At 52.0% G+C, this 18,669-nt stretch overlaps 1 protein-coding gene across 2 annotated transcripts in view; it reads left to right on the top strand.

Annotated features, from left to right (window-relative positions):
* Positions 1–18,669, top strand: part of DSCAML1 (DS cell adhesion molecule like 1) — a 353,599-nt gene that overhangs the window by 305,451 nt on the left and 29,479 nt on the right. For both annotated transcript variants that reach the window (XM_043534224.1, XM_037882497.2), the window contains 5 exons: positions 2,458–2,597; positions 10,481–10,634; positions 11,060–11,177; positions 11,501–11,664; positions 12,722–12,820. In XM_043534224.1, coding sequence (XP_043390159.1) covers positions 2,458–2,597; positions 10,481–10,634; positions 11,060–11,177; positions 11,501–11,664; positions 12,722–12,820 — 675 coding nt within the window. The remainder of the gene's footprint in view (positions 1–2,457; positions 2,598–10,480; positions 10,635–11,059; positions 11,178–11,500; positions 11,665–12,721; positions 12,821–18,669) is intronic.

The following is an 18,669-nucleotide window of genomic DNA, read 5'->3' as shown; positions in this document are numbered from 1 at the left end:
GGCCCAGAAGAGGATCAATCCCGACAGGGACGAACGACTCTTGCATCCAAAGTTTCTGCTTTCTGTACGTGCCCTTGTTGGCATCAGCCCCCAGCGCAGTACAGCCCCTTTGCACCATGGCTCTGGGAGTGGAATGAGATGATCAGCTGGCATTCTCTGGGAGCTCCCTGTATGGAGCTATCGCACAAGGCAGCATCCTTGCAAAGGGGTTAGGGGGGGCTGGCTGTGCAGCAGGATCGCCCCCAATGTCAGCCAGTCTGGGGTGTGCTCAGACACCACGGGAGTGAGCAGAGTGTGAATTCCCGGGGCCACAGGGATGGATATTTAGGCCTTTAGGAAGAGCGGGGTGCAGAGGTTGGATCATTATTTTTCCAGCTCATTTCCGTACCGGCTTGTGCCAGAGTCATCCCCCCTGTACAGGGCAGTTGGGTGGGGTCTGGAGAGGTCTGTGCTTTGGGTTGTGGAGGAGATTTGGAAGCAGAAGAAACAGTCAGTGCAGTAAAAATAACCCAAGCCCGGCCTCCTGCTGCCAAACCCATCAGCACTTGGTGAAATAAACACTTTTTTAAAAAGCTCTGGTTATTTAAATATTTACACTGTCTGCCTGGCCTACTTTAATTCCATTAACGAGTTTGAGTGTTTTCCTGGCTCTGTGCTGTCCTTGGGCTGGGAATAGGAGACAGGGGCCCTGAGCCCCTCAGCTGCCTGTCTTTGGAAAGCACCAGATGCTGGGAAGGCACATTAGGGTAGCGTAAGGATAAGCCAGTCGGGCATGTTAGTGGATTAAGGAGACAGACATTAAAAGCCAATCACGGCTTCTAAATATGAGTGTGAGCTGGAATTAACCCTCCTGCCTCCGGCTTGGCAAGAGGCAGGTGCTGCCCTCCGTTAGATGTGGCGACGCTGTTAGATGTGGTCTCCTGACAGGTTGATGCCCACACATGAGTGGACCCTCAATCCTGCAGACGAAAATCTGCAGGGAGGGACGCAGGAGTGGGCAGCCTCTGCTGTCCCTGCTCCTGGCCATGGGGCCCTCTGCAAAACCAGGATAGGCATCTAGCATTACCAGTGTGTGAGGGGGGCAAGTTGATGTTTAGAAAGTGCTTTGAGATCCTGGTATGATAGGCGTCCGGCAGAATAAAGTGTCCTTGCATTGCATGGTGCCGGGGTGGGAGGCAGGGCTTTGTGGGGCCACAATGTACAGCCTGCATTTCAGGGGTATTTCAGCTGCACGGGGTGGTAGAAATGAGCACAAGTCAAGACATAGCACGATGGTGCGTTGTGGGCAGCAGTGATCCCCCCTCGGAAGTAGATTTTAACATGAGGCCTTAGAATCCCCACAATGTTAGACAGCAAAACAGTCGGGCATCACAGCCCAGATGCCACCTGTGCTCTTGTGCTGCAAGAGGGCACCAGCAGTAACAATGAGTTTGAACCAAACCTACCATTTAAGGGCTTGAGTCTTGGTCTGGGCTGAACACTGGCGTGGAAGAGAGGAGAGCAACAAAGACGATAAAATGTTTAGAAAACCTGACCTCTGAGGAAAGTTTAAAAAAACGGGGCATGTTTAGACTTGAGCAAAGGAGCCTGAGGTGGGACCTGAGAACAGTCTTCAAAGGTGCTAAGGGCTGTTCCAAAGAGGGCAGGGATCAATTGTTCTCCATGTCCACTGAAAGCAGGGCAAGAAATAATGGGCTTAATCTGCAGCAAGGGAGATATAGGTAAGATACTAGGAAAACCTTTCTAACTCTAAGGATAGTTAAGCTCTGGAACAGGCTCCCAAGGGAGGTTGTGGAATCCCCATCATTGGAGGTTTTTAAGAATAGGTCAGATAAGCACCTGTCAGGGATGGTCTGAGTTTCCTTGGTCCTGCCTCAGCACAGGGGAAGGACTAGATGACCTATCAAGGTCCCTTCCAGCCCCACATTTCTATGGTTCTGTGAAAGCCCCAGCCCAGGTGCTTCCCACTTCCCCAGCCAAGCTCTGAACCCAAAATGAAAGGTAGGACGGATTGTCCACCACTGGATTTGCTTCCTTTGCCCCTTGGGCTGACTCAGCATCTGCCCTCCCTGGGATGGGAGGGTGAAAGGCTCAGCCCTGCGGCAGCAGGCGTTCCCTACATGCAGCCTCCAGAATAGCTTTCCTCCATTCTGTGCACCCAAAGTGGTCCTGTGCCAAAATAGCATTTGCATCCAACACCAAGCCAGAGCAGGATCCAGAACCAGCCCTTCTGCAGGGTTGACTCCTTTTAGAATTGTGGCGTTCCTGGTTATGGAATTCCTCTTAGAACAAGACCTCAAATGATGTGAATGCCTGCAGACGCTGGGTGTGCAGGAAGAGTGGTCTGGCCTTTCCCCTCACGGGGAGGAAGAATCCGTGCCCTGCTCGGGAGGTCGTGGTGGATCTAGCCGGCTTTGCTGAAGCTGCTGGGTCTAAAATGAATTGTCTCTTGCTCAGTTCCAGGCCCCCCCGCTGGGATAAAAGCTGTCCCGTCTTCTGCCAGCAGCGTGGTCGTGTCCTGGCTTCCCCCAGCTAAGCCGAATGGGATCATCCGGAAGTATACTATCTTCTGTTCCAGCCCCGGGTCCGGACAGCCGGTAAGTAGGACACGAAGGAGCTTGGGTGATAAGGTGGGTGGTTGGCAATGAAGAATTACCCTTTCTGCTCAGTGGAGACCGCATGCACCCCTGGAGGGCATGCATGAAAACACCCTGGCCCCCCACCCTCAATAAGCTAGCAGAGCTGCCTTGGGCAAACAGGCACGCTTGGCTTGCCGTAGGAGGGAGCTGGGAAACATTCAGCTCCGTGCTCAAGGGGTCAGAAAGCACTCGCAGGGGGGGCCCTCAGCTACATGAGCTAATGGGTCAAATGGAAATGCAGGTGGGAAAGCCTGGGTGCCTTCTTATACTCCTAGCTGTCACCCCTTGTTTGTTTAACAACCTGCCCCCACCAGAGTCAAACCCAGGGCACACGTCCCTGCCACTCGACCGAAACAAGTAACTGTTAGCAAATAGGAGTCGTGGGCTGTTATCCCGTAGAAGGGGACGTAACATTTGTCTAGCATTTTGCATTTATTACCTCTGGCTCATCTGGCCCTATGCATTCCTGATGCTCATAATCTAAAGGCACCTCTTAGCAGTGATAGCAGAAGCCCACTGCCCTGCGTATGAAAGCTAATCAGTTGTTTTTACGATGGATTAGTGTATTGCTCTTGCAAGGGTGGATGTTCTGAGTGCACCACAGATGGTTTCTGTCTTAGACACCCCTCCACTTGTACATTTATTGCTGTGGTGTCAGTGGTTTATGGGTGTAGATGCAGCACTGCTGTCAGGGATCGCTTGTACTTTTAAAAAGCAACCAAGTCACAGGATCTGGTCCCCCCGTCCTTGCAGCCTGCAGGCACAGAGCCCCTCCTGGGAGACTGAGCGCAATGCTGTTCCTGTGGCACAGTTTCTGGACGGGGGGTTTATCCGACCCTGGGGGATTCTCCAGAATGGAAGCAGTCGTTTGGTGGTTCTACTTGGGTGACGCCTTCAACAAACAGGCGCTGGTGTCCAGTGCAAAGCATTTCTTGGGTTTAGAGCTTGCTAGGAGCCCTTGTCTTCTTGCAGGAAACTTGGGGGCAGAAGGAAAGAGGCCAGCGCGTGTGTGAGAGTGCAAGAGAGCGCACATATGTGGGGGGTGAATGTTAGTCTTCAGTAAGACACTGAGGCTGAGCGGAGAGCCAGGCACACAGCAGACAAGGATCGCGTCAGCTGCCCGTCAGCCCGGACCTGCAGCATCCCCGTTATTCCAGAGAACACTGTTCCCCTCCCCTCCCAAGCTCTGCTGATGCCCCAGAGCCCTGACCCCCACCAGCCCCTGTTACCCCAGTTCTGACTCTCTGCTCCACAGGCTGCTAATTATTCTGAAATGGGCAGAGCTGAAGGATTCCCTCCCCCTACAGAAGTGGCTCACCCCCAGCCCCTTCCTGAACGTGAATTAACTTGAATTCCTACTTCTAGAGGGGAGAAGCCCAAACTGTTAGTTACGGCTGCCCTTCATCTTCCATCACGCAGCTCCCTGCCTGCAGGCCAGGCAGGGAGATGTGCCACGTGGGTAGAGGGGGCTTCTCTTAAACTAGTAGCATCAAGTTTAAAAGAAATAGACCAACTCCAGGAGTGAGAGGGGGAACCTTAAAAGAACTGAGCTGGGATCCCGGGTCACTTCTAGTGTAAGGGAAAAATGGAGGAACCTGCCCTGCCCCCGTACATCCGCCCTGACATTTCCAGGGAGCCTGGCCTGTGGAAGATTCAGGCTCCTTGCGTCTGGTATCAATCCCCCCGGGGTCTATGCTACCTGCAGACACTTCCACTTCATCTACCATGCCCGACTCAGTCTAAAACAAGCTGCTTAGTGGATTCATGTTTTATAGATTTTCGTGTTCTGTTGTTTACAAACCTCTCTGAAGTAAATATCTGAGTGATGTTCCAGCGGCAGGTGTGTGTAAGGGAGGCCGTGTCAGGCAGCGTGAAAATGTCCCACTGAAAGCAAAACAACTCGATACCTACCTCAGAAATCAGAGGAGATAACCCAGCTGGTCCCATTGGGTCCATCCCACTGGGTCAGTGCAGGATTGGTTCTTGCTATGTGTGGGCCGTTGGTTTCTCCATCCTCTCTCTTGGTATCTAAGACCTGGGAACTTCCCTAGGGGACACTGTTTTATAGGCTGATCACTCTCCCTGCTGGGAGGCATTGAGACATGATCCAAAATTTCCTTTGCTCAGCTTCATCCCTTGCTCCTAGTTACACCCACTCCTCTTCCTCCCAACATTCCACCCTCTTCACACAAAAGGAAGCCTGTACAGGAAGTCTCCTAAACTAGCCATCCTCCCTGTCTTAGGGTTTGTCTACACCAGGAAGTGTGAGTTTAAAGCAGACTAGCTCTTCCTGATTAACCGCATGTGTGAGCACTCTTATTCTGGAATAAGAGAATCCACACAGGGAGTGAATCAGGAATAACTCCCCAAGTAGACAAGCCCCTGGAGCACTACACAGGAGTATCCCATGGTGCATAGAGGAGGGGGATCTCCTGCACCTTTCAGAAGACCCTGCTCGACTAGGCAGATGATCTTCGTCTGCCCTGCTCTCCATTAGGGGAGGTATCACACTGTGGGCACAGCTCTCCTGTGCACCCCTTGCTGTATTTTAGCCGAACTCTGTCATGGGGATACACTCCAGCTGGGATTCCCAAAGGAGCCGAGGAGAATTGGTGCCCAAATCCCATAAGATTTCAATAGGCACTGGCTGGGCGCCTGCCTCCCTTGGGAAATCCCAGCCTTAAGTAAATGGTTTGAATTTGGGAGCCTCAAAACCAGTGCCTAGATGTTAGTGGCCTGGTTTGTCCAGGTGCCGTGCAGCTAGTAGAATCAGGGTGCTGCATCCTGTCAGGACCTCAGGCTGCTTTTATTCAGGTGCTAGAGTTTAGGCCCTGAGCCCTGGACACTTTGGCCTTGGCACTTCCCCTCTCTCTCTTTGTGGGCTCCCTCTGTCCCTGAACTGTTGTTGTTCTGCTCTGAATCTCCTCTGTTGGTCACTCTCTGGTTCTGGGTGCTCTGCAGTATGGGGGTTCGGGCACAGAGTGGCAATTCCTGCTCCATGATGTACCAGCCCCAGCTTGCCGAGGCTTCAGGCTTTTGTATTGCATTGCAAGCACATGCCCAGTTGGGCCCCTTTAGCCCCTGCCATCACCCAGGCTGGGTCCAGTTGTGGCAGTTGATCTTCTGCCAACTCCTAAGAGAAGGTGAGGGCTCATGTCCCCATTTCCATGGGGCAGGTGTAGACTGGTTTCTAGACTGATGCCATTTCTACTTTGCCGGGGGAGGGGGAAGGAAAAGCAAAGGATCTGAAACAAAGGGGCCGCTCCTGCTGGAGCGGGATTCACAGCAGCAGGACCCAGAACTAGGTGTTGCTGCTACATCGAGCAGGGGAGAGGGATTAATTGGCCTGGAAAAAATATAAATAATAGAGCCAAGTGGTGTGGATGAAAGTCGATTTGATTCGGCTCCACACATGGTGCAGGTCCTCACACTCCTGTTACAGAGGGATTGTGCAAATAAACGTGTGTACAATTTGCATTGGATCATAATCTCACTATCTGTTTATTATCTTCCACCACCCATCCCACTCCTTGTCCCTGCATGGATTTCAAAAGGGCAAATTTACAAGACGTTTCTCTTACCAGCAGCTGGCCGAAATTAAAATAAAAATTAAACAGGGGCCCATCCCGTCTTCATGAGGGGAGAGGTTGACAGGAGGTCTGCAAACTAGTGCTTATCAAAAGCTCCTTCTCAAATTCATTTCAATATCTGAGCCTCTGGTTTCCAGGGCAACATAATCTTTTCATCAAAGCAACTGGTAAAACCGCTGGGATCTGATATTGTTTTCTTGGCATAATGTCAAAACTGTCATTTGGTTAAAAAAATTATGCATACAATATAATATTTATATCTGTATATCTATTTATTGGATATATTTACATATATTGTAACATACATATCTATCTATATATATATATTATGTGTCTATGTATGTGTATACACACACATGTAAATATGTGTATACACGATTAAGTCTCTATTCTATGGAATGAATAGTGTGTGTGTTTATACACATGCACACGTAAGTGTTTTTACGTATATGGGTCTGTGTGTGTGTGTGTGTATATATATAAACAAAATATCCATCCTATAGACTAGAAAATTAATTGTTGAATTCCCTCTCCCTCACGGCCCATCCCTTCCATTGTGACTGGAATACCAGACAAACAACATATTGATGATGGGCTGGGTGAATGGCTTCCGGTTGTTTGACAGTTGGGGGTGCAGCGTTTCCATGCCCCTATGGTGGCGTGATGGTGAGGAGCAATGGCCCTGGAAGGTGCCTTTTATCCCAGCTTGGCATTCAGCCCCCTCTGGTTTCAGGAAGTCTCTGCCAGTCCCTGTTCATTAGGGGTCTTTTCTGGAGCAGGTTCACTGCCCCAGAGTCAATGGCTTTAGTATCCATTGCACTTGGTCATGTGCTCTGTGTGTGTGTGTGTGTGTGTGTGTGTGTGCGCGTGCGCGCACTCCTGCCCTCACCTGGCTCACCCACAAATGGGAGAAACGTCCCCAGTGATGTAAAAGCCAGAGAATGTTGTTTAGCTCCAGTGTCAGAGGCATGTGGTTTTGGAGAAGCGGAGGGCCTGAGTGTTAGATCCTGGGGGTTCATTGGTGGCCAAGACTAACATTGCATGGGGCCATAGATCTCTTAGAGCCTCCGCATGCCAGATTTCCTGTGAGTTCTCCCTGTTATCACTGCTGGGAGCAGAGGCTGTAACGTGCTGGCTGCATTGTCTGAGCACAGGATAACAGCCGCTGCACTCCATGAGGCTCCTCCTCAAGGATCTCTGTTACCCCTAGTCCAGCCATAGTTTACCACCCTTCTTGTGGCTCATGCATCCTTTATGCCAGGGGCTGCCTACAAAAGTGATTCTGCTGTTCTCTGAGCCCTCCCTCAGGAAGCACTAGAGAGGGAGACGTGTGGCCCAGTAGATAAGAAACTGCTCTGAGAGTCAGGAGCCTTGATTTCTAATACCAGCTCTGTCACTGTGTCCATCCCACTCCCACCCTTTGTCTGTCTTGTCTATTTAGACGATAAGCTCTCTGGGGCAGTGATTCCCTCTTACTTTATGTTTGTTCAGAACCTAGCAGAATGGGCCCTGATCTCGGTAGGAGCTGTTAGGTGCACCATAGTATGGCTACTCATATCGAACGGGTAACGAGATCAACTCCCCATCTCTTATCTCCTCCTCCCATCCCATAATATCAGGAATGTCTCTTGCCCCAGGTTGCTCTCAGTTCCTTAGTGCAAGCTCCTGGAAGTTGCTGCTACCAAATGGTTCTCATGTGCAACAGCGAGCCCCGTGGTTGCTATGTTGCTCTGCTGGTTTCCTTTCCGTCGGTCTGTTGCGTGGGAGAGAACAACTGGAAACCTGGCTTGGCACTCAGCTTTTCTTCTCTGGTCTGTTTGATGTCCAAAGGGCAACTGAGCCCACAAGCAATGTGCCAGAAATCTGCGCAGGAGCAGGGCTAGTCCTAAATGCGAGTGAGACAATTATGGTTGCACTGGGGCAGCTCTTTATGTGAGTGGAGTGGGTTTGGGGGTGGGGTGATTTTATCCATTTATTTATTTGAAATAAACCTGTCTCTTGGTTCCAGGATTTTTGCATGCCCTGCAGAGAGGGGAGTGAGGAAGGGCCCTATGCAGTACAGCAAGTGGGAGGGTGACGAAGAATTATCTGTGGGAGGTGGGGGGAGCCATAACATGGGGTCAGTATTTTTGATATTGAATTTTGGGCTGGATGAGGTGAATGTCTTGTTGCATGTTTCACACTGAGCAGCCACAAAGCAAATTGCTGGGGGGAGGAGGGGGGTTCATCGAGCCATCATGGGCTCCTGCCCTCCCAGCCTGCCCTGCTCGTGCTGTAGATCAGCAGGAGGGATCGTGGGCCCTCGGAAGCGTGATATCGCTGGAACACATCACACCGATGCCGCCATCTGTTCCTGAAGCTCAGAACTGGGCTCCCTGGAGAAATGACGACACCAGCCAGTTTACACTGGCATTGAGAAATGCCAAATGGAGCTGGATTAGCTTTCAGAAACTAGAGCCAAGCAAACCAACGCAAAGAGAGAGAGCCGCTCTGAGTGCTACCCGGCCTCTCCAGCGATTGTGAGAGCCGGGGGGTGGCTCTCTCATCTCTAACCTTGTGCCTCCTCGGGCTGATGGATCCTCGGCAGAGGAAGGGGATGTTGGGGGCGGGGGGGGTGTTGCAGATTTTGCTAGCTTTCCTTTACATAAAAATCATGAGCCTTTTGAAATATACCAGCGAGAGGCCTGGTGTGTTTCCAGAGCTCGACCACACCCACCTTCCCGTGTCTCGCCCGCCTGCCTGCGATAATCCTCCCTCCTCGGGGACATTCGCAGACAGCAGGGAGAGGAGCTGGACCACTGAATGTCGACTTTTATTGGAAGTCCTCAGGAGCAGCAGCTGCTGCCCTGCTCCCAACAACCCGTGCTCCCAGCCCATCGGAGCGCGAGGTAAGGGGGACACCTGTGAGGGCAGCGCCCCCCAGCCCCTGCAGGTGTGCTGCGAGCTGAGCTACAGGGTTGATTGGGTACGCCATGGGGCTGGAGAAGCAAGTGTTGCTATCCCCGGGTTGTTCAGAGGAGATGCAAAGGCAGGGATTTGGGGCTGTCTCTTCCATGGGACGTTAGCCAGGAGTTGTTAGAGAATGCATAGACTAGGGCAGGGTCAGGGTCTGTCTCTTTATTCCCTGTGCGTACAGCGCCTAGCACAATGGGGTCATGGTCCATTTGCTGCGATAATTCAGGTCATAAATCAGGGTTCTGCACTGCAAGGCCGCAAGCCAGTGGCGGCTCCCATCGACCCAACGTGCGCTAAGTTCCCTATAAATAGCCATGCAGCAGGGACCTGAAGAGGAGAAAGGCTGGGGGGGGAGCAAGTTGGGGCTTGCAGGGCTGCTGTGGGTCTCTTCCCCCAGCCCCAGAGCTCCCTGCTGCCGGCAGAGGGGAGAGAGGTCCCTTCCTCGGAGCTAGCTGCTGCAGCTGGCAGGAAGAGGGCTGGGGGGACTTCTCTGGCCCCAGCCCCAGGGCAGCCTGCCTGCACCCCAAACTCCTCATCCTTGCCCCTCACCCCCCCGCCACATTCCAACCCTCTGCCCCAGTTCTGAGCCCCCTCCTGAACCCCTCATCCCTGGCCTCACCCCGCAGCCCTCACCCCCACACCCCAACACTCTGCCCTAGCCCTGAGTCCCTCCCACACCGCAAACGCCTCATCCTCAGCCAGACCCCACACCCCACCCTCTGCCCTACCCTGGGCCACCTCCCACACTCCGAACCCCTTGTCCCCACCCCATGTGGCTTTCCCTTCAAAGATAGTGAAGACACCGTAATAAATAATAACATATAACAATTTGCTTAATCTAGATAAAAATACCCCAAATGCTGGGGCGTCCACCACTTTATTGGGAAACTTCCCTGGCAAATAGCCCTCCCTGGAGCGACTGCCTGCCCGGTCCCTAAATGTGGGTGTATTATGGGTTGTCCCTCTGTGCCCAGTGCCTGTGGCTTGCTCCGCCCCAGCAGTGGAGTCGGTGCTCATTAGCAAAAGCTCCGGCGTTTAGCTCTGCGGGTCCCTGTCTGATCCTGGGGTCAGCCGAGATGGTGGCCGTCACACCAGGATAATCTGGGGTGGTCCCTTAAAGTCAGGACTTGTCCGAGCAGGGGTTAGGGTGCCCAGACTGTTGTTATGACTAGTATGGCTGTACTGGGGGGTGGGGCGGGGTTGGTGGCTGCATCAAAGCCTGGGCAGGAAGAGGTGCATGAAAGGGGGTTCACCTTGTCCTGGTTAACCAGCTGCATCCCCTCCTTCCCCCGCCAGGCCCCCAGCGAGTACGAGACCAGCCCCGAGCAACTCTTCTACCGCATCGCCCACCTCAACCGCGGGCAGCAGTACATGTTGTGGGTGGCGGCTGTGACCTCGGCGGGACGTGGCAACATCAGTGAAAAGGTCACCATTGAGCCTGCTGGGAAAGGTACGGCAGGACCTATGGGGTGGGGTGGATAGATGGGATAGGGGCAGTGGGGCTGATTGGAGGGGAGTTGGGTCTCTCTCTGGGTAACAGAGTCCTGGGTGGGGTGGGGAAGGTCATCTGGCATTTAGGTTTGGCTCAGTGTAGAGGCGGGGGGCCCACTGCACATCTGGATTCAGGCTTGGGTTTGACAAGTGCCCTGGTGCTGGCTCTGGGTCGGCCCCTTGTCTCCAGGACTCGCCATAGCCCGCACCTCACGAAGCACTGGCTAATCCGTCTGCCCATTGGCTTGGAGCAGGTTCTGCGTCATCAACAAAGGTGGTGAATCTCCGCTCCCGGTGCAGCAGGGTGGGCTCTGCACTGGTGGGATAGGCAGGCTCTGTGTGCGTGGTTCGTCCAGCCAGACTGACGTTCCCTTCTCCCCACAGCCCCAGCCAAGATCATCTCCTTTGGCGGCACTGTCACCACTCCGTGGATGAAGGATGTCAGGCTGCCATGCAATTCAGTTGGGGAGCCGGCCCCTGCCATTAAATGGACAAAGGACAGGTAACTAAAGCCTACCTTTTCCCCGCCGTGCAGCCTCTCAGGAGGAGCCCTGATCCCTGTGGCAGAGAGGTGGCAAAAGGGAAAAGCTCCAGAGGTCTTTGTTCCCTGGAGGAGCTGACCTTTTGTTTGGGGGCTCTGCCTGGCCGTTGGCCTGTGGAATGGAAGAGCAGCCAGGCAGTGCTACACGCCATCTGGGCGGCTCTTGGGCTCCTGGGGCAACACGTTCTGGAGCCCCATCCGTAGGCGCTGGGAGCTTCTTGCTGCTGGGAGGCACGAGTAGGGATTTACACTGATAAGCTGCTGGCATTTCTTGCTCCTTGCAGCGAGGATTCTGCCATTCCGGTGGCAGTGGACGGACACCGGCTGATCCAGGCCAACGGCACGCTGGTCCTGCGCTCGGTGAAAGCTGAGGATTCTGGGTATTACACCTGCACTGCCACCAACACATGGGGCTTTGATACCATCATCATTAACCTGCTGGTGCAAGGTAAGGGCTGTGCCAGGATACCCAGCCTGGCGTGCTCAGCCATGCTCTGCCTTTGTCCACTTTGCCCATCATTATGAATCTGCTTGTTTCTGGAAATGGCTGGACAGAGATTTTCTGCAGACGCATCTCGGCCTCTGGAGTTGTTCATTCAGCTCATCAGAGCTTGGAATTAGTTGTTGGAGCTCTGTGATTGGCCGCTTAAGTTACATGCAGTTGTTTGTTCCCTGATTGGGCAGCCTTCCCTTTTATATAAACTACTGTTGCCCGAAGCCAATCACACTTTGTCACGAGTCAAGTTTTGTTTTACAATTAAATGAGTTTTGTCCTTGGGCCTGAGAATTGCTTTCCAAAAGCCCATCCAAACACCACTTCGCCCAGTGAAAGTGCCCACACCAGCAATGTAGCTATGCACTGATTCTGGTCTCACATAGCCTGGTGCGTCCGTCCAGCTGAGCCCCCCTGGAGTCTATGGAGTTACATCAGTGTGATGCCTCTGTGAGAGCCGCAGGCATTTCCCTCCCTACGTTGATGCTAATGAAGCCATGAAGTTGTGTGCACTGTGAAGGGTGGGGTCCAGTTGACCTGTTGCTAGTGACGCTGTTGTGTTACACTTCACTTTTCACTCACTCTGGAGCAGGGAGGTGAGACAGGATTATTTTGTTTTCTGTTTCAGGACCGTCTTACTCTCAGGTCTTGTGCATTAAACCATGGCTGCTGTCTGGGTTGCTAGGGGGTGTCCGAAACATTGAATTAAAAAAACTCTCATGCAAAAATTTCCCTCCATGTTAGGTTTTGCTGAACACCTTGTAAACTGCCCCCAAAATCTGTACCTCAAAGATCCAAACATTAGATTTTTCTCCACACTGTGATGAAGCTGCATGTCTCTTCCCAACTAGATGAAAGGATAGAGGGCCATCCCTGGGCACACGGGGCTCAGTGCTCAAAGGTCATCCATGGGCACGGGGCTTGTATTTGAAATTAACCCTATAAAGGTGCAGATGCCTGGCTCTGATTCCAGTGTGAAATGCGCTCAGTGACTTTATGCTGTTTGATCTAGTTCCCCCAGACCAGCCACGCTTGACTGTATCTAAAACCTCAGCTTCATCCATCACGTTGGCCTGGATTCCTGGGGACAATGGCGGCAGCTCCATCAGAGGTGAGACAGGGAAGGGGAAGGGACTGGAGAGCATCATGAGCTCTGTGTGGCTGGACAGCTGTAGGGCTGTGATATTGAGAGCCCAGGTTTAAGGTGCTGAGATTCCCTCTTTCGGCTCTGCACGGCTTGTGCTTCACAGCCAAGGCCAAGGGAGGAGAGGCAGTGGCATAAATTCTGGGGATTCTGCATGACCTTCTCAGGAAGGGGCTGGGGAGATGGCGGATCCTGTGTCTGAGCTTGATATTGCTAAGTTTTCTGGGAGGGGCCGGGGGTGGACTGCCATGTGTGAGTAGCTGGGTCTGCTTCGCCACTGGGGCAGCAAAGCCAGATGGAGGCACATAGTGTCAAAGAGGGAAGGCCTCGTGGCTTTGAAGCTCCAGATGCTAGCACATTAGGGCTTAGCTTCTGGAGATCCTGACTGGCCTTCTGAGGATGAATGATGAGTCTGTCACGGAAGGTGCAATGGCATGCATCCTTATTTTGAAGGAGATCCTTGCGTGGCTCCCATGGTGGTCAGTTGCTGCTCGAGAAGAAGGCTGGAGATGCCATGTCATTCGCATTGCCATGCCCTGACACAAAGCCCAGAGTTCCTCAGTTTGCAGCAGAGATGTAAAAAGGCCATGTTTGGGGGTAGGCAGAAGCTTGGTTCAGTTTGGGAAAAGCGCATGGTCCACTCTTGGAGCTGAGAATCAAGGGTCAGGACTCCTGGTTCTACACCCAACTTCAGGAGGTGAATGTAGTCTAGTGGTTAGAGGAGGGGGAACGGCGAGTCAGGACTCGTTCTGTTCCTGGCTCTGAGAAGGAATGTTAGCCTATGGCTTAGGGCTAAGAACTGGGAGCCAGGAGGACTCCTGGCTTTTACTTCCGGCTCTGCCACTGACCTGCTGGGTGAGTAAATTATTTAGTCTGTGTGCCTTGCTTTCCCCATCTGTAAGAGTGATGCTTCCCAACCTTGCAGGGGGGCTGCAAGTCTCAATTAAATGGCTTGTTACGTGTTTTTACAAGATCCTGGGACTGAAGTGGCTTGCAAAAGCCAAGCTGCTAATTGCTGTTTCTGGCTGCCTGGGAGATCTCTTGTAGCTACCTAGTGTCTACGAAGCTTGGACCCTGAGTGACTAGGGCTCTTCTCCTGCCTCCCTCTACCCTTCCCAGCAGATCTTGGACGGCTAGAGAGCTCTAGGAATTTCCTGGCTTTCCAAAGCCTCCTTTCTGCTCTGATTCATCTAATGAATTATATGTTGAAACAGCTGCACACTGGGGGTGGGGGGGAATGGAAATCTCACTTACAATTAATTTAAAAGCATGAAAGTAATTACAAGCAAATCTCCCCAGCCAGCAGCCTTTCACTTCAGCGGACTCTGTTGATACATTTGGTTATAATTGGATTAGAAATATTAAAAACATGCTGCATATAAAAAATCAATAAATAACTAAAGGCCAGGTGTCTTGTCCTGGCGAATCGTGGCGTGAGACTTCAGAACAGGAGTGCACAGCTTGATGAAATGCCCCGTCCCGGGCTCTTCCTTCTGCAAAGCTCCTTGGTGTTGGCTTTGCAGGGGGAGACAGCGCCATCTGATGGGGCTGGTCTGGAAGTGGCAGGACGGAAGTCTGGTGTGAAATGGGCGTTGAGGGAGAGGAGTGGCTGGGTCGGTGTGAGCAGTCACAGGTCACTGCCGGACAGAACCGGGCACTTTCATGCTGGGGAAGAGGTGGGAGTATTTCCTGCGGTTCGGCTCGGTGTGGGGCTTGCTCCCCTGAGGTTCTGGGAGCAGAAGACTCAAACCTCAGTCAAACCCACTGAGATTTGCTTGGTTTTATGACATAGAGCCTCATGCTGCTGCAAATGGGATGGGATTATTTTACCCCGAGCTTTGAACTGGCCCTGGATTGGGTCAGGGGGCTGGCCCAGGCTCCGTGGATCCATGAACCTTCCCCGATACCGGCTGAGCTTTGAGTTTGTGGTGAAATGTGTAACTAGGCCAGTTTGTTTGGGATGGGGCTTCCTTGGGCTCATGCATGTTAATAACAACACTCTGCCTCTGCCCTTCATGCGGGGTCTCTGGGCCCTGCCAATGCTAATGGATCCAGCTGCACATCCACGCCGAGAGGTAGCTCGACATTATTGTCCCATTATCCTGATGGGGAAACCAAGGTGCAGAAAGGGAAAGTGACTGGCACAAAGTCACAGACATGGTCAGTAGCAAATCTGGTAACCAAACCCAGATCTCCACGCTGTTGGGAGACAGTGCAGTCGTGTGCAGAGAGTCTGGACTGCCACTTGGGAGTCCTGAGTTCTATTCCCATCTGCCAACGACCTGACGGGTGACCTGATGCAAGTTCCTGCCTCTCTCTCTGCCACAGTTTCCCCTCCCACCATGTGACTATCTTGTCTGTTTAGATTATAGGTTCTTTAAGGCGTGGATGGTCTCTTATTATGTGCCTGTCTGTGCAGCACCTCGCACAGTGAAGCTGCAGTTTTGTGTCTAGGTGCTATGGTAATACCGTGTCTTTTAACAAGACCATCTTTCCCACTCTTTTGCACCGTTTCACCTGGATTGTCATTGAGTTTGTGTGGATTTGTCTGTAGTAAACCAAATGCACTTACCTGTACGTCAGTCTTGAGATCAAATATTGTCCGACAGTCAAATCACACAGGCGTCTGAGAGTGTCCAATTGAACATTACTACGTTCATTTGAATATTCATTCATTTGGCTCATGACGCACATTTGCACAAACGTGGGCCTCTCTTCCTGTTCTATTTTTGTTTAAGAATGAGCGAAGTAAATGCAAAAATAAATAAACCTGTCAGTGCAACACGAAGGTTGAGATTTGCATATATAAGAAAAGTCAAGACGTTCCAAGTTATGAATCCCTCGGAACAGTAAGTCTTCCTCATTACAGGAAGACAGTGACATGAACCCTATACTCATGATGCGTCAGGTACACCAGCTGCCACCTTTGACTTTCCTCGCTCTTTTGAGTGTCTAACAACAACTGTAACTGTGTACTGTGTTTAGTTGAGATGAGTGTGTGTATTATATGTATCGGTCCTGTATACGATCATTCAGCTACAAATTCAACATCTTAGATCACCGTGAAAGCATCTGTGAAGTCAAGCACAGTCCTGCATTACCTGACACAGCAAATGTTCCTTTGTCCGTAGGTTCTCTCACCAAAGTAACTGAGACAAAAGTTCCTAAGGCGGGAATCCAATAGCCACATGTCAGATTCCCATTAGAGAGAACTACAGTAGCCATGCACAAAATTCATTGAGCCCTAGGAATCTGCAGTCCATCCTGGGAGTTATAGGTTTTACTCATTAAGATACTTGGCTCCATTGTAACATCAAAGAGCTCCCGTTGAGCAAACAAAACAGCATTTCAGTCCCTGCCTATGAAATGAATGTGATCTGAAATACCCCACCTTGGGTCCCAAGAATTTGTGTCCCCCCCCGGCACCTGTAGTGGGGCAGCTGCCCCACTCCTGGAGAACAGGGGTTAAAAGCAGCCAAGGTAGGCTGATTAGGGAAGCAGCCACAGCTGGGGCCATGCCAATCAGGGCCCAGCTGGCCCTGATAAAAGGGCTGTGGGCCAGAAGGCAGAGGAGTCTCTCTCTAGCTCTGGAGAGAGAAGGGCCTGGCTGCCTGGGAGCTGAGCAGGGTACTTGAGGTAGAGCGGTGCTTGGGGAAAGGCAAGAGGAGCTGGGGAGCTCCAGCCTGGTAACGCCCCAGGCTGCAGGCCTTGTGCAAGGCCTAAAGAAGGTACTGGGGCTACAGAAGTGCAGCCTGGGAATAGGCAGAGGCAGCTGGTCCTACCCCCTTGCCAATGATGAGTGACCATTACAGACTGCAGTCTGCTCCAGTGAGCGGGGGTTAGATGATGACTGGCAGTAGCCACTGAGGCAAGGTGGGTTTAGAGGATTGGGGGTTCCCCTGGGAGAGGAGACCCAGAGAGTGGGGGCACTGCTGGGGCAGAACCCTGAGGTAAAGGGGCACCAGGGTCCGGGAGGGACATGGGGCCTGAGGCAGGCAAGCCACTGGCCAGCAGAGGGCGCTCTAAAGCTGGAAAAGAGCGAATTCCAAGATGACCAGCAGGAGGCACCCCACAGGTGAGTCTCCGCTTTGCTACTGCACCCTACATAATGGTGACCAAGCTGAATGTAGTCCCTAAACAAATGACTCCTGCACACACCGACTGTTATCAGAGGATGCAGAAATAAGAGCACCCACTCAAGCGCTTTGCAAAGTGAGCCTGGAGGTTTCTCTGCACCACATCTTAAAATCTGCAGAGACTGGCAGACATTTAGCGTTCATAGGGTAACCAGATGTCTCGATTTTTATAGGGACAGTCCTGATTTTTGGGTCTTTTTTTTTATATAGGATCCTATTACCCCTTCCACCCCCTGTCCCGATTTTTTACATTTGCTGTCTGGTCACCCTAAGCATTCAGTTCAGTGCAGACTATCAGAGGAGAGAACGACACTGTGCTCTCTCTCTTAGGGACTTGTGTCTCGTTTTGTAGTTCTCCAACTCTGAAATAAATCCTTCAGACTGGGAATGTGTGTTTGCTCTGTGTGTAAACAGAATCATAACACAGGGCTTGTGTGCATGGGACACTCTGTTCTAAACTACGGGGTTATGCTGGCTCGAACTGTAACAGTGTCATTATTCCACTGTAGCTAGACAGGGCAATTTCTCTGTGTAGACAAGCCTACAGTTAAAGCAGCAGTAGTGTGTGTGTGTGAGCAAGTCATTTGTTTGGGAATCTTGCATGACACACCTATGGAAGTGAGGCCTTTGAGCCTTGCTGGAATAGATTATGCGTTAGGCATTTGACAGGTGATTCTTTGTTGTGCGTATTCTGGGATTGCAAGGGGATCGGCTCAGAATAATAATCACCTCACTGAAGTGTAACAACTGCTTCTTTGTGTGTATACGAGCCTGCCTCACTCCCCAATAAAGCCCCGAGAGCCATTTTAAGACATGTTGTTGATGGGAGTGTAACAGGTTTATTCATCTAGGCCCCGGTGTGTTTCCTAATACTCTTAATCATGTGAAAGGAGGCAGCATTCAATGACAGAAGCAACTTCCTAGCAGCTTCCCAAGGGAGCCAGTTAATTCTGGCTTTCCTTTTATAGCCTCGCTCCAATCAATCACATTCCCCACTCACCAAACTCTGATGCGGAAACAAGTAATTGGTGAAAATGCTATTGATGGTGCCAGGTAGGATGCTCCGTGCCCCAGGGAGCAAGATCGAAAGGCAGGATGCTTGAAAAGCCGGGGAGACCGGAGCCATGGGAGTCTCCAGAATTGCTAGTGCCTGGCAGAGGCATCTGCTGAAGGGGCCAGACCAGGCTGTCAGGTGCGGGCATGCGCCTTCCCCAAGGCAGTGGTTTGGAGAGCGATCAGGGTTGGGAGGACCGAGGGGCAGAGGCTAGGGCCCAAAGGGGATGCTGTGTACAGACTGTGAACCCTGTGGGGGAGTGGGCAGCAGACCCCAAGGAAAGCTGCAGGCATGCTGGAGGTGGGTGACAGGGCAGTGTTATGCCTCGCCTTGCACCAGAACTGTGCACCTTGCTTTGTACTGAGTGATCTCTGTATCCCAGCCCTGCCCCACAGCCCACTGGGGAACATGGAACAGGAAGCCCATTATCCTCAAGAGCTGTGGTTGTTTCTGTCCTCTGGCATTGCCCTCCCACTGTGGCCCTTCTCCCAAGGAGAGCTGGAGGCAGGGGGTGGAATCTGAAGCTGTATCTCCAGCATGGCAGCTCAGTGCTGGCTCTGACATTTGAGAATCCCTTCTCCCCCCGTCCAGTCTTCACACTGCCCCTCGCCTAAGGAAACAATGCT

Source organism: Chelonia mydas, chromosome 22, assembly GCF_015237465.2.
Source record: "Chelonia mydas isolate rCheMyd1 chromosome 22, rCheMyd1.pri.v2, whole genome shotgun sequence".
NCBI classification, from domain to species: domain Eukaryota; kingdom Metazoa; phylum Chordata; order Testudines; family Cheloniidae; genus Chelonia; species Chelonia mydas.
Note: the sequence above shows the minus strand (reverse complement) of the source record. Positions and strands in the feature narration are given on the sequence as shown.